Below are 14548 nucleotides of genomic sequence, written 5' to 3' on the forward strand. Positions count from 1 at the left end.
TTATTTGCTTCTTGTGACTTTCGGCCTGCATCACAAAAAAAATTGCAGACCTACCTTTCAATCCCAGACCTTACCCCACAGTGCAGAAGTGCCCTAAGCCTAAGCCAAATGAGTTGGTAGCTTTGATTAACGGGGCCATGGTAGGACTAGTGTCCGGTGCTCTATTATTTGAATAGTACACACTCAAATAATGAGGTCTGAAATCACTGTATCTAGTGAGATATCGATGGATAACTTGTCCATGATCAGTCAACATACGAAGATTACACCTAAATTGCATAACGTGAACGACTGACGCCTTTGATGTGTCAATTCTAGAAACATAAACTTATGACAGAAGACAGACTATCACTCTCGCTGTCTCACAAGTTGGCAGCCAGTCCCTCCGCAGCTCTGTATGAGTTATCCAAAGTAACGCTCAAATTCTAAATTTGCTGCCCCTTACAAAGGCAGGTGATGGTGGGACAGGTTATTCACGTTATTCCCAAAATGCTACGTAGCAGTGGGATTTAGTGATTTAATCATTTTCACATTTGGCAAAAACTATGTTTTTTTTTTTTTTTTTTTTTTTGTAATCCATCTTGATTTGGATCATGGCAGTTTCCTCTCCCTTGGTTTACTTTTTTTGGAGCCTACCATCCTTCATAGAGAGGGTTTGTTGGTCACACAATATTGCAAGGCCTTTCTTATTTACGAAACAAAATAGACATTATGTTATGGGCGAAGCTTGTGTTCTGTTCCACTGAGTGCACAGGCATTAGGACTTGGGTATCTTTAACAATTTTCCAAGTGATCACAATTTAGTCCATTCTCTTTATTACTTTTTAAAAAATTTAAGAGGAAGATCATGAGTTTGTTAATGTAAAAACTAACTATAATTTGGGCAATAATTCTCCCGATTCCCTTCCTAGACATTGACACATGGTGCCTGTTTAGCTGGGTGATTTTGCCAAGAAACTTGGCACATTATGGTGTTTTCAACTGAGACATCTAGGATTCAAATCCCCCATTTCAACAATCAAATTATAAAAATTAAAAATTAAAAAAAAGGTGCTATGATTTCAAAGACTTTTCAAGCCTAACTTTTTAAACTTGACTTGTGCCTAGGTACAATTTTTCAAAGAAATCTCAGTTTTAAAAAGTTGAAAACTAAAAAGGTTGAAAAGTAAACTGTATCTACTCCTAAAAAAAAAAAAACCAGTGAAAATTAGATGATGACACTCATGGAAATTGCACCATCCGTCATATGATGATTCATTGATGTAATTATTAATCAAGTCAGCCAAGTAAACATTTTTCTGTCTTGTTCTGAATTTTCATTTTTGGGACTTGGCACTTGGCACTTGGCATGTTAGAAAAACACACAAATTGCAAGATTAAAAAGCCAGGAAAAAAAGAAAAGGAAAGATGGGACCTTTGTGGGTGAGAATAATATCCCACAGGGAAACTAATACTTTTAGCCGCCTATAAGCAAGCAACCATCTCATCCTTTCACCAGATCTCCATAAAGCCCTCACCACACACTAAAATCTACATCTTGATGCTTCAACTTTTACCCCCATTCCTATTTCATAATACCCTTCTGCCATTCATTTCAGTACGTCCTTATATACTCATTAGTGCATAATTCCTTTTGTTGCCAAACTGGAGGCCAATTTGGGAAATATACCATAAGATTATTGTTTGTGAAGCTGAAGTCGGATATTACAGTAATTAGAGAGAGAAAAAAAAAATGGAATATGCAATTATGCATTATTATGAGCTAGCTTCTATCCTTCCTCATAATAATAACTACATCCTCTCAAAAAAAAAAATAATAATAATAATAACTACATAATAGTTGGGTTGAGTCTCTTATTGAAAGTTTGAAAAAATGGGTCGAAAGAAAACAAAAAAAGTACATAGAATGACATGTTTATGAGTGATTCTTAACCAGAACCTTTGACAGAATTTGTATCTCACTGTTTCTCTGCTCTTGCTTGCTTTGCTATCATCCACTATATGATGGAGAAATGACAATGATAAAAGGCGCGTCAGTCTCTGCCATGGTGGATATCAATCAAGAGAAGACTGCACCGAACACTGTTAACAACATGTCATCTAAGAAGGAACTCCTTTCCTCTGCTCTGAAGAGAACCAGTGAATGGTTTGCTTCTTATTCTTTTGTCCTATCTAATTGCTTCTTATTTTATTTATTTTTTTATTCTTTAAATGTTCATGAAATTATGTCTGTTTTCTTTTATGTTTGGCCTATTTTGTTGGAGAAAACATTAGGCGAAAGAAATATTGAAGATGGTGTTGGTGTCTTCAACTTTTTTTTTGCAGGATTTTCTCCCAGGAGATCCCAAGCGATGTTACTATTCACGTTGGAGGGGCTTCCTTTTCCTTGCATAAGGTGCTATCCAATCTCAACTCTCCTAAATTTCAGTTTCAAGTGTCAGATTATCTTATAGAATCAATGATAGGGAATAAGACTTGGTAGTTGAAGTACAATTACATATAGAAAAGTGTCCTCTGATATAACTTGTATTCTTTTTGCTCTGTATACTTTTATATTTCAAAGAATCATGGACAGGCAACAAGAATTTATAGAATTACAATTTAAATCAAAAGTTATAGTGAATTTTAGTGTTTTGTCACTTCAATTGCAGTTTCCATTAGTCTCGAAATGTGGATACATTAGAAAGCTGGTATCAGAGTCTAGTGATGCTGATCTTTCTGCCATTGAACTCCCTGAAGTACCAGGCGGGGCAGAAGCATTTGAACTTGCAGCTAAATTCTGTTATGGAATAAATTTTGAGATAAGCACAGAAAACATTGCCGCACTTCGATGCGTGGCAGAGTATCTAGAGATGTCTGAGGACTATGCTGTCGGAAACTTAGTAGGAAGAACTGACGCCTACTTGAATGAAGTGGCGCTTCACAGCCTCGCAGGGGCAGTTTCTATTTTACATATGTCAGAAAAGCTCATTCCAATAGCAGAGAGAGTAAAATTAGTAAGCCGGTGCATAGATGCCATTGCATATATGGCCTGCAAAGAGAACCAGTTCAGTATGTCAAGTAGAGCTGAGAGTGTAAATGAGGGTTCAATTTCTTCTTCAGCTTCTCAATCGAAGACTATTGTTGATTGGTGGGCTGAGGATTTGACTGTTCTTAGAATCGATATCTTTCAAAGAGTTCTGATTGCAATGATGGCTAGAGGTTTCAGACAATATGCTCTTGGTCCAATACTAATGCTCTATGCTCAGAAATCTCTACGAGGTTTGGTGAGATCCTACCCCAAAAGACATTAAATTGTTTCACTTATATGGTTTTTTGTGGCTAAAGCCAAATTAATTTTTGTTGTAGGAAATATTCGGGAAGGGAAGGAAGAAAATTGAGCCAGAACTAGAGCATGAGAAGAGAGTCATATTAGAAACAATTGTGAGTCTTTTGCCAAGGGAAAAGAATGCAATGTCTGTTAGCTTTCTTTCTATGCTGCTTCGATCTGCAATTTATCTCGAGACAACAGTTGCTTGCCGGCTTGATTTGGAGAAGAGGATGGGCATGCAATTAGGCCAGGCCGTTTTGGATGACCTCTTGATTCCTTCGTATTCCTTTGCTGGGGACACATTAGTTGATGTGGACACAGTGCAGAGGATCTTGATGAATTTCCTTGACTTTGAAATGGATGGGAACTGTTTGGGTTGCAATGCAGATGATGAGTATGTTTCTCCTCCACCAAGTGATATGGAGCGGGTTGGGAAGCTAATGGAGAACTACCTAGCTGAAATAGCCACTGACCGTAACGTATCTGTCTCAAGGTTCATCAATCTTGCTGAACTTATCCCCGAACAATCAAGGGTAACAGAAGATGGGATCTATAGAGCAATAGATATCTACCTAAAGGTGCACTCTCTAACCTGTAAATTCCTTCTTTGAGAATTCAGATATGAAGTAGAATTAAATACCTTATAACGCCTTAAGTGGCTATTTGATGCATTCATTTATCAGTAAAGGATTCAGACTTTAAATGCAAACTATTGTCATGAATCACTTATTCACTTATGATGCTTGGTACTAAGATCAAGGAATCTTGAGATTTTGAAAGTACTGCTATGATGACAAATTTGACATATGCCAAACAAAATATCAAAAGGTTTAGATAGAATTTGGGCAATATGGAATTCTTTTCATGACAAGTGGAATTGTTGATGAAACTAAAACATAAAACCAAACAAATTGGGCTCTAAATATTTTAGAATTGTCCAAAACAGAAGTTGTAGTTGTTGATCCACCATTATCTTTTATGATTCACAGGCTCATCCTGCTCTAAGTGACATGGAGAGGAAGAAAGTGTGCAGCTTGATGGACTGTCAGAAACTATCTCGGGAGGCCTGTGCTCATGCTGCTCAGAATGAGCGGCTTCCTGTTCAAACTGTGGTCCAAGTGCTTTATTATGAGCAACAACGCCTTAGAAATGTCATGAGTGGGAACCTCATGGATGGAGATTCTCCTAATCTTACTTCCAAAGTAAATTTATACTCCTCTGATATCCACCCAGTTTCGGATGAGCTCTCCAGCTTACGAAGAGAGAATGAGGACCTGAAAATAGAGCTAGTGAAGATGAAAATGAAACTGAAAGAAATTGAAATTTCGGCGCTTAAATCATCAGTTAGCAGTCCAATGCAAAACACTTTGCCATCTGCAGACAAGCCTCCTCTGCCCCGAAAATCATTTATAAACTCCATGTCCAGAAAACTTGGACGGCTTTATCCATTTGTACGTGCTGATGGTACACCTGGCAATACCAAAGGTAAGACAAAATCCAGCAGAAATCGTCGGCACTCCATATCCTAAGACTTGGTTTGTTTTGAGCTGTAGTAGTAGTCTGTGATGTTTATATTGCCATTGTTACTTTATTTTTAAGGCTTGAGAAGAGGACTAGTAGCCTCTGCCTGCATTTGTGTGAAATCGTTGAAAATTATACTGTAATTCTATGCTTCTCTCAAGAACTTTAAATCAATAATTCAAAGGTGGTAAATAGAAAAAGTGGAATTGTTTAGTGCAATATTACTTGATTTGCTGTTTAATTGATGACTTTTCAGGTCCAGGGTTTCTTGTTATTGAAGGGGAATTTTAGATGTTAATGTTAAGTACACTTGCAATATATGTTTGAACTTTGAAGTTAAACTATACTAGACTCAACTTGCTCATAAAGAAAGAGGATGAAAATAAAGAAAAGAAAATTCAGTACTTTGCAATAGTAATATTAGAACAGTTGTGTTGAGAATTATTTTCTTCCTTAATCCCAGAAATCATGCATAAATTTAAAATGATTCAGTATCTTTGATGTTGAAGCTATTTGTCTCTGAAGAAAGTAAGATTATAGAAATAAAAAAGAATAAAAACATCCTCATAAATCATACTGCGAAATAGAGGGCACAAGATAATTTAGCCAAAAAAACAAAAGGATCCAATGCTTGCTCTCTCTCTCTCTCTCTCTCTCTCTTTCTCTGCGTACACGTTTGGGAGTTGCATGTAATTATTTGATAGTTACTTTTGAAGCCAATTGAAAGTGTTAACTTTGGGAAGTGTGCAGGGTTAAGATTAAGGGCCGTCTTAATTGCACATACCATTTTGCATACTCGTTTGTACACGAGTGAATTTGAATTGAAGACACAATTTCCAAGTTGAAATTCACCTGTGAGTTTGGACGCGTGTGCAAAATGGTGTGTAACGGGTGTTACCGAAAAAAAAAAAAAAGAAATCTAACATACTTTTGGTGGGAGTGTAGCAGGTGTTTATACTCGTAATACTCCCCCAAGCTCAAACATATATATATATATATATAGTACAATCCATATAATCTCAGTTTTTTACATAAAAAATCTAACATACTCTTACACAAAGGATCAAGAAATATATCAGCAATTTGAACTTCTATAAAATCTAGTCGCAAACTCGCATGATACACAAATAAATTGACAACTTGTTTTTTTGTTAAGTAAAAAATGAAAAGAGTAAATGAAACTTATACGTGTTAATCTCAAACCCTTTTTAAAATGATGTGATTATTTTTTAACAAAGTATAATTCATACAATATATTATATTTTCTAAATTAAGCTATTTATATTTGTTATCTCATCAGTGTTTTAAATTTTGCAAGTTTTTTTTAAAGAAATATAATGTATTTTACATACAATTATTATATAAGGCGAGATATTTTGTAAATAATGTAATATATAGTTAGAATATGTTTCTAGTGCTTCTTAGAAACAGTTCATCTCTTCTAAATGTGACATCAACACTATAAATAAATAAATAAAACAACAACAACAAAAACACTAACAAAGTGATAGCAAAGTGTAGGAGAATAATAGCAAAGTGTAGGAGAATACTACTTGTATCCCTTCTGAGTATGAGAGTACTCAAGAAAAAAATGCACCTAAGGGATTAAGAATCATGTTTATAACCTCTCATTCCTAGAAGATGAACATAACATACGCACACAATGTAAGGATTTAATTGATATGATAACAAGCAATCAACATGACATCACTCCAATATGATTTTGGAACACTCCTATGAAATAAAAAGCATGGGCAACTTCCAATAGGTGTCTCAATTTACCTTCCACTACATTATTTTGTGTGCAATATGAAACCAAAGATTGATGAAGTACACTATAATCATTAACAAATTGAGACAAAGAAGTTTGAAAATAGTCTAGCTATTATTAGATTAAAAAAAAAAAACATGAATTGACTCATCAAATTGAATCTTTATTTCAATATAATTATAAAGTACCTAAATCCCAAAATAAGAGGACTTTTACTGGACTCCAAATATCCAAATGGGCTGAATGCAAAGGACTACTAAAATGACCATCACACCTAGACACAAAGGGCAGGGCATTCACTGCTGCTTGCTCAAGTGATATGCTTCACATTGTAATAACTCAACTTTACGACTAGAAGGAATCAACAACTTCAAGATCAAAAGAGAGGGGAGACCAAGATGGCAACATACTAAAAGGGAGAAGTGGAGAATTGAAGTGCTACTGAATTGGAGGAGTCATGAGTAGAAAGATAGGAAATGCAGCCAGACTCATGTATGCCACCAACCTTCCTCCTTGACATGTCAAGAGATCGTAAAAGATATAACAGGAGGGTGAGAATATTGCAGCACAGTAAGAGCTTGAGTATTTTTACTAACTGACAAAAAAATGAATGGAGATTACTGTCAATTATTCTTCATTTGCCAACTAGGTAGTACTGCCGGGCAGGGGGATCAATGTTTCTTGTTACAGTTAAACTGGAAATCACTCAACCTGTAAACAACCTTATGGACAATGAACTGCAATATCTGATTACAGCAGTTAGTGGGGTCTGAATTTAAATAATTGAAACCTTTCTGATAAAGAGTCTTTAGAAAAGTAAGAATTGCTCAAGGGACAGCCTAGCCTAGTGCATGTTGATGTCTGAGGTAATCATCATTAAACCTAAAAGATGATGTTCTCAAAATTGTGACCGTTCATATAAAGATATTAAACTGTTGGAGTTAGACATGCTTGTACTCTGACCTTCCTCACTAAAATTGTATAGGCAATAACTATTTGAATTGGGAATCTAGTGTCCATCTGATGGCAGACACAAAAGTAGACATTTTTTATAAAAATTCTTATTGATGTCATAAAGTTTCCTAGTGATGGGTGGAATTTATAGGACATTAAAAAGAGTTGAAGAGCTTGAGTCACCTATCATACTTGCTTTAGTAGGTAGAGATCACATTGTTGACAGATTCCTCCTACCTGATCTAATCCATTGCAATTTTAGTTCATTGATACTGTGAAATCCCATGCAATAGGATCATATGATGTTAAATCTCTAAAATTCCATCTCCAAGAGTACAGCATTTACATACAAAACAGATCCTTCCATGGTTTCAGGTTCCTTGGGCCTTCCATTTTTCTAATTATTATTTAAATAGCTTCTTTAAAGTGCAGCAACAAGATTAGCTGCACATGGAAATAAGAATGTTGGTCTAGGATTCTATTCATTTTGTAAACATGCATTGTGAAAAAAAAAAAAAATTGACTGTCCGTCAAGATAGTGGAATATCTGACATATGATGCAAACTTTACCCCTTAAAGTTGTTTCTTTTCAAGCTAAAACTCTGATGAAATGATTTCTGTATATAATAGAAACCTTAAGCAGTTTAAGCAAACAGATGACCATATCAATATTTGAGCAAGGATGCAATTGCCTATTGTCTCCAATGTAGTGGCTAAAGAAGAAAGTGCTAGATACTAGTTTAGCCCAACCTCTTTGTAGCTTTAAGTATGGAACTTTTGTCCATTAGCTCAATCAGACTTTTTTTTGTGTGTGGGGGCTTTGGCAGTATATGATGTATGTATATGACTGAGAGAAAAACTAAAAGCTGGTCACTTGTAAATTGTGATGGAATTTCAACTCAGGGAAACCACTATACAGAAGACTCAACCGGACACCCATTAACCTGAAAAGCTAAGCAAAAAATTCCACACAAACATCAATCATACAATTAGCAGATAAGCAGTTCAAAATCTTCACAAATTAACTTGGAAGACTTATTTTTTCAGGTAGTGTTCAAGCTCAAAACTTGGAAAAACCAAGAAGGCTGGTTTAGCCTATCCTGTCTTAATTGTTCTTCAACATCAATATTGTTTTTACTTCTGCTTTGATACCCTAATGTCATGTCAGGCACCTGGACAAGCCTTGGTTCATGGCCATTTAATTCTTGTCGTGTTGTATAGGAACTAGTCCTATTTATGTGACTGGATCCAGTGGAAGAAGAAGAGAAGCTTGGTCCTGAATCTGAGGTTAGAGGAGTCTCAGGTTTCTTCCTTCTGTTGTAACTTGAGGGGCCTAGAGTCAGCTCAATCTCACTCTCGTCTATAATCTCTAATACTCCATTACCATCTGATTCTGCAATGTACTCCTCAGCTGGCTGTTCCAGATCAAGTTTCCTTTGTGGCTTTTGTTGTGCACCACGATTATGATTTGTCTGATTGAAACTAAGTTCATTCTTCAAATTCCATAGTTCTTGACTCCATCCATTAGGCCTGCTGCTTTCCATGTTTTTCATTAACATTTTCTGTATCTGATATAAACGATGAAGTTCATATACCTGAAAAATATCATTCTCACAGTCAAAAACAAAGCTACTTGAGGATACAACTCAACAAAGCCTTGAAAAGAATGCCAATTGAGGATGTACAGTTAAAAATATAGAAGAAAATTGAAATACCTGCTGCTTGAATGTTTCTTCATGTTTTAGCATGGCCATTCTCATGCATTCCCTATCATATGACTCAACAAGCTTCTCCATTGAAGCTTAATTCAGCTTGTGAAAATCTTAGACCACTGCTTCTACCTCAAGAATATACTAGAATAGTAAAAGTTGAGAATCCTTTCCTTCTAAGATACCTTGGTACACCTACACCTGTGAATGGAGAAAAAATATCAGGGAAATGAAGCCAAGAATGTACTCTATCAATTGTAAATTCTTTAAGTAGAAAGAGAGTTATAATTGCTTGATTTAATGAGTTTCAAACACCAATCGATATGGATTGATTAAATCAACAGCTTTTCAGTATAATTTGTCTGTTTCTTTTCCTGTTTTTCTTCGATTCAGCCGTTTTGGGCCACAACAATCTTTTCCCATATGAAATATCTTCCAACATGACGAGGATATACATCAGCACAATAATGCCTCTATATCAAGTACCAATTACTTAAAATACTTTTTCTTTTCTTTTCTTTTTTGCCCTTGTATCAGTGGTCAAAGTATTGTTTTCTGTCCAATACACCCTATCCTGATTGTTATGTATAGTACAATGTCATATATAATTTCAAATACTATTCTGTCATTTGAAAACAATATTACAATCGAGACCTTTCAACTATTTTGTGTCGTATCTGCTACCACAGTGGGTCTTCTTTTGCAATTCATATTCAAATGAATATTATTGCTAATAGAACCCTATTTAGTACTTCAACAAATGATGTCATTTCGCTCATTTCATTGACCTTTTAGCCATAATTCTTTCTTACATGCTAACTTGAATATTTAGATAGAGATTCTGACATTAATTGAAGGGTTGTTATTAACTTTCTGTACAATAGACTTATATTTCAAAACAAACTTTCACTTCCCTGATATACTTATAATCATGAATCTTTCATACTTATTCATTACATCAACTAATTAACTTGTACGTTACATGGTAAAAAAATTCCAGGCCAGAGTTTCTGCGGTGAAAACTCAACAAGTTAAATTATCATGGAAATATGAAAGCCAAAAATATAATCTAATTATTACTATTTGCTAGTAATGAAGAGAGAGTTTTTTTTTTTTTTGGTTTTTGGTTGAAGTGGGAGAGGGGGGAGAGAACATAATCAACTTGATAAAACTTGAAAGATTAAAAAGCAAACGAGAAAACACACAAATGCATGAGTTTGACTAGGATTAATATGATAAAAGTGAGTCTAAACAAGTTTTAGACCCACGCAGTATCATTTGCTAAGCTCCACACCATTGAATTCATATACTAAAGGTGGCTGAAATAGAAAAGAATGACTCTTCTGACCTGTAATAGTTTCATGAGCTGAGGTGATCACAGCTGTGTCGTTCTGAAGCAGAAGGAGAAGTAGTAGTAGTAGAAGAAGAAGAAGCAAAGCAAAAAGGCAAACAGTTACACCTCAACTTGAGCCACAGCTTTCTAAGATAAAGAAAGACCTTGCCCTCACCTTCCCCATCAGTATATACTGCAAAAGAGTTGAATAAAATAGAACTGTTAAACTGTTGAAGGATTTAAGATTCTCTCTCCCACACGGAAACCAAGGCTTTGTTGCATTTGGGGTTTGAGGCATGCCAAACAAATCACAGTGCCTTAGCCAATGTGAGTCAAGTTTTGTGAAAGAGATGCCAGAGACAGGTCCAGCAATGCAGATATATTAAATTTGAATATAATAAGCACATAATATTATTTATATATAAAAATAACTATATGATTTTTGAGGATCACAATGCCTTGCATTGCTCAAGACAATCATCAGAATAACAGCTTGGCCTACCAAGGTGAATCACATGCACCCAAGAATTACATATATTACAAGTCACAGTTGTCTCAATTATGTGCTCTGCATAATACATATATGCACCACTATTATATATTATTGTTATTGTTTTGGTCTGAAATAAATACACCATTAGTATGAACTATGAAGGATCTTAAGGTGGCATATCTGGCCCACCAATAAATAGATCAGAATGGTACGATAAGTGGGTACCACTTGAAACAGTCCAAAATTTAAGAACTGGCCACAGGATCTAAAACCCAACTAGATCAGATTTACATAGAAAAAATAATAATATTAAGGAATAAGGATAATGGATAATGGATTTATCTACCTGTACAATGTAAAGATTGATATTAGTGGTTGGGCTAGTGTTTAGTGGACTTGTATCACCACCCATGAGGAAGAGCCAGCACAATGATACAGCCTTAATTGGCCATGTGAGAATGGTAGCATTAAAATATCAATCTCTAAATAAATATCAAAAGAACTTGGACCCTACATATAAGCTAGTTAAAATCATGCATAATATACTTTTTAAAAAAAAATTCTATTATTTGGCAATGGATTAATCTCCTTTTGTTTTGGAGGGAGAATATTATTTGTCATTGTTAACGCTGTAGCTGATTGTACAGACATATTGGAAGAGGAGGAATCCGAGTTCATGAATTTGCAAGCAAATTGGATTTGCTTAAGGTTATTAATCTAATCATCATGTAAAAACTTATAGTGCATGTCTAGTCGTATTTAACTATTTTATCAATAAGAAAGATTCTTCTCTTTCTCTTAAAACTAATACGAAGAAAGGAAGAATTATCACATGCCCGTTGGGCTTAATGGAAGTTGCTGATAAGAAGTATAATACTACACTCTATACATATAATACATTATTATGTATAACCAAAAAAAAAAAAAAAGTAAAAAATAATAATAATAATAATAATGAGAGAGAGAGAGAGAGAGAGAGAGAGAGAGAGAGAGGGAGAGGTGGACATGGTAGCACGCGTTGCCGGTGTGAGGAGGTGCAGTCGTATGGGGCGGTGGGTCCATTGGGTTAAGCGAAAAGGCTGAGCCACGGGCTTGCGCTGTTGTTTGGTCCCACCAAATGGCAGAAAGAAACTGGCAAAGGATCAGAATGGGATAAAAACAAAGGAATTGTCAAATTTTTCTGTTGTTTAACAGAGTAAGCAGTCCTGAGAGAAAAGACGGTCCTAGCAATTTGCCACTTGTGTGTCTCAGGTTCTCATAGCATGACGCAATGGGGTACATGATAGCTGCCATGTTGATGTTGGTGTCTAGTGCATCTTCGCCCAAAGTCATCACGCATGAAAATTATAAATACTTTATCGGATGTCCTATCACCTATCAAATTCTGATATTATTAGGTTCTATATACTGTTATACTTCTACGGTCTACACAGGACCCCGAGCAATGAACCCTATAGGAGTATGTTGAAATATAATTAGAACTTGTCACGTGACAATATTCCATCTGGTCTAATCAAATGCGCAACATAGACCACATTTAGAGTCTGTTTGATACGCGCGTTTAAACAATAATTTTCAATTTTTTTGAAAATATGTGTGGATAAAAAAGTATATAAAAATACATATAATTTTATTTAAAAACTAAAAACATATATTTAAATTTATATACTAAACGGGTCCTTAGTCTCTCTCTTTTTATATGATGTTTTTCAATTTAAATTGTTGTCAATTGATTTTTTTTTTTTTTTTTTTTTTGTTTTTATTTAAGTTTTTTAAAATTCTTGGGAAATTATTTTACTTTTTTGTGCTTCTTGATGTCTAAAATGCGAATTTTTTCCTTCATTTCAAAATTTTTGTATCCACAACCTAAGCCCATCACAAATTAATAATAAAACATCTAAAAAGATTATAAGGAAAAAAAAAAAAAATAGCAAATGATCTATGGCGATGGCAGATTGGTAGCTCACCTTCACGCTGATGATGTTAGATGTTGATAGATCCTTACAATTATGCTCCTCCACCAATCATTTGTTGCAAATAGATAGTGCTTATCTTCACTCACGAATAATAACTTGCCATATCAACCATATGTAACAACCCAAAAAAAAAAAACGCTAGCCACATATGCGTTATACCTCAAAATGACTAGTCACAATTGAAACTCCTTATAATTATTAATAAATCTCAGATCTACCCAGTAAATATCGGATGTGGGACTCATCACACACCCACACACACATCACACAATCAATCAAACTTAAATCCCTAACGTCCTGTTAGGGCCCACTTTGTGAGATAGTGTCTCTAAAACCACACGAGGTTACCAACCTGGCTCTGATACCATATGTAACGACCCAAGAAAAAGTGCTAGCCACATCTGCGTTATACCTCAAAAGGGTGAGCCCACCTCTCTACTAACCATCTCGAGTCTACCTCTTCATTGACCATTAATCTAGACTCCAACGACCACCTCTGTGAGCAAAAAAGAGAGAAAAGAGGTGTGGAAAGGGTCTGTGAGAGAGAGTTTTAAGGGGATGTGCAAGCAGGAAAGAAAAGAAGTTCACATGTATTATTCCATTTTTGAAAATGTTTTATAGTTTTTTTAAACCTACCTCAAAGTGTTTCAATCAACCCTAAATCGATCGAGACTTGAGTTTTCAATTTTAAGTACCCAATTTCCCAGTCATTTAGTCATTTCTCTCTCTTATCTCTCTCAGCTAAGTCTTGACACTTACGTAGAGTTTGGATACAGATTATTCCACATCCACGTTTGCACTGTAGCGCGTTTTGCCTTTTTTTTTTGGTTTAGCCCACAATTGTTGACAAGTCAACTGTGAACAGTACTCCCGTGCACTGTTCATGGATCCCATAAATTACATTTTTCAGTAACTTTTTCATTAAAAATGGGTCCCAGACCCTTAGCACTCAAACTTTCAAATCATGTCTGCTTGCCCCCAATTATTCAAGACCCCCATTTTTTTCTCTTGGTAACTCCTAATCACTCATCTTTTTATTGATTTGCATCAATTCATCATGATGATCCTGCATTAGTCCTAGGGTTCAAATATTCATATATTTCCATTTGGCATTAGATGAAACGTTGGTCAAGGGGATTTGTCACAATTGGGGATAGATTCTCTTCATTGTGAAGAGAATGTGTGCTGGGTATGGGTTTTGGTTTCAACAGATATTTTAGTTCTTCCATGAGTACCTAGGTTGTGCACATTGGATTGTTCATGGGCTCTATTGTTTCTCAAGTATTCCAAGGTTCATGGAGAGACCTTTGATAAGTCCAAAACCAACGTAAAGTGACTTTATTCCCTCCAATCCACCTCTCCTTAACTTTTCCTTTTGCTGGCTTATTTTCTGTGCGTGAGCTTGATCCAGATCCACATACCAATAGAAAAGAGCTTAGATTGTGCTAGACTTAGTGGGCCTGACTTGGTTAGTATTTTGG

General features: G+C 35.4%; 2 protein-coding genes across 2 annotated transcripts; one reads left to right on the top strand and one right to left on the bottom strand.

The window, feature by feature from the left end:
* The first annotated feature begins 1787 nt into the window (after positions 1-1787).
* On the top strand, positions 1788-5050 carry LOC126732875 (BTB/POZ domain-containing protein SR1IP1). Its single transcript, XM_050435924.1, has 5 exons — positions 1788-2146; positions 2326-2395; positions 2652-3266; positions 3349-3888; positions 4300-5050. Exons 1-5 carry the CDS (start codon positions 2013-2015, stop codon positions 4837-4839), a joined length of 1899 nt encoding a protein of 632 aa, XP_050291881.1. The 5' UTR covers positions 1788-2012; the 3' UTR covers positions 4840-5050.
* Positions 5051-8426: 3376 nt separating this feature from the next.
* Positions 8427-11080, bottom strand: LOC126732877 (uncharacterized). Its single transcript, XM_050435925.1, has 3 exons — positions 10614-11080; positions 9272-9466; positions 8427-9151 (listed from the first exon to the last, which is right to left on the bottom strand). Exons 2-3 carry the CDS (start codon positions 9350-9352, stop codon positions 8600-8602), a joined length of 633 nt encoding a protein of 210 aa, XP_050291882.1. The 5' UTR covers positions 9353-9466; positions 10614-11080; the 3' UTR covers positions 8427-8599.
* Positions 11081-14548: the final 3468 nt, after the last annotated feature.

This window comes from Quercus robur, chromosome 6, assembly GCF_932294415.1.
Source record: "Quercus robur chromosome 6, dhQueRobu3.1, whole genome shotgun sequence".
NCBI lineage: Eukaryota > Viridiplantae > Streptophyta > Magnoliopsida > Fagales > Fagaceae > Quercus > Quercus robur.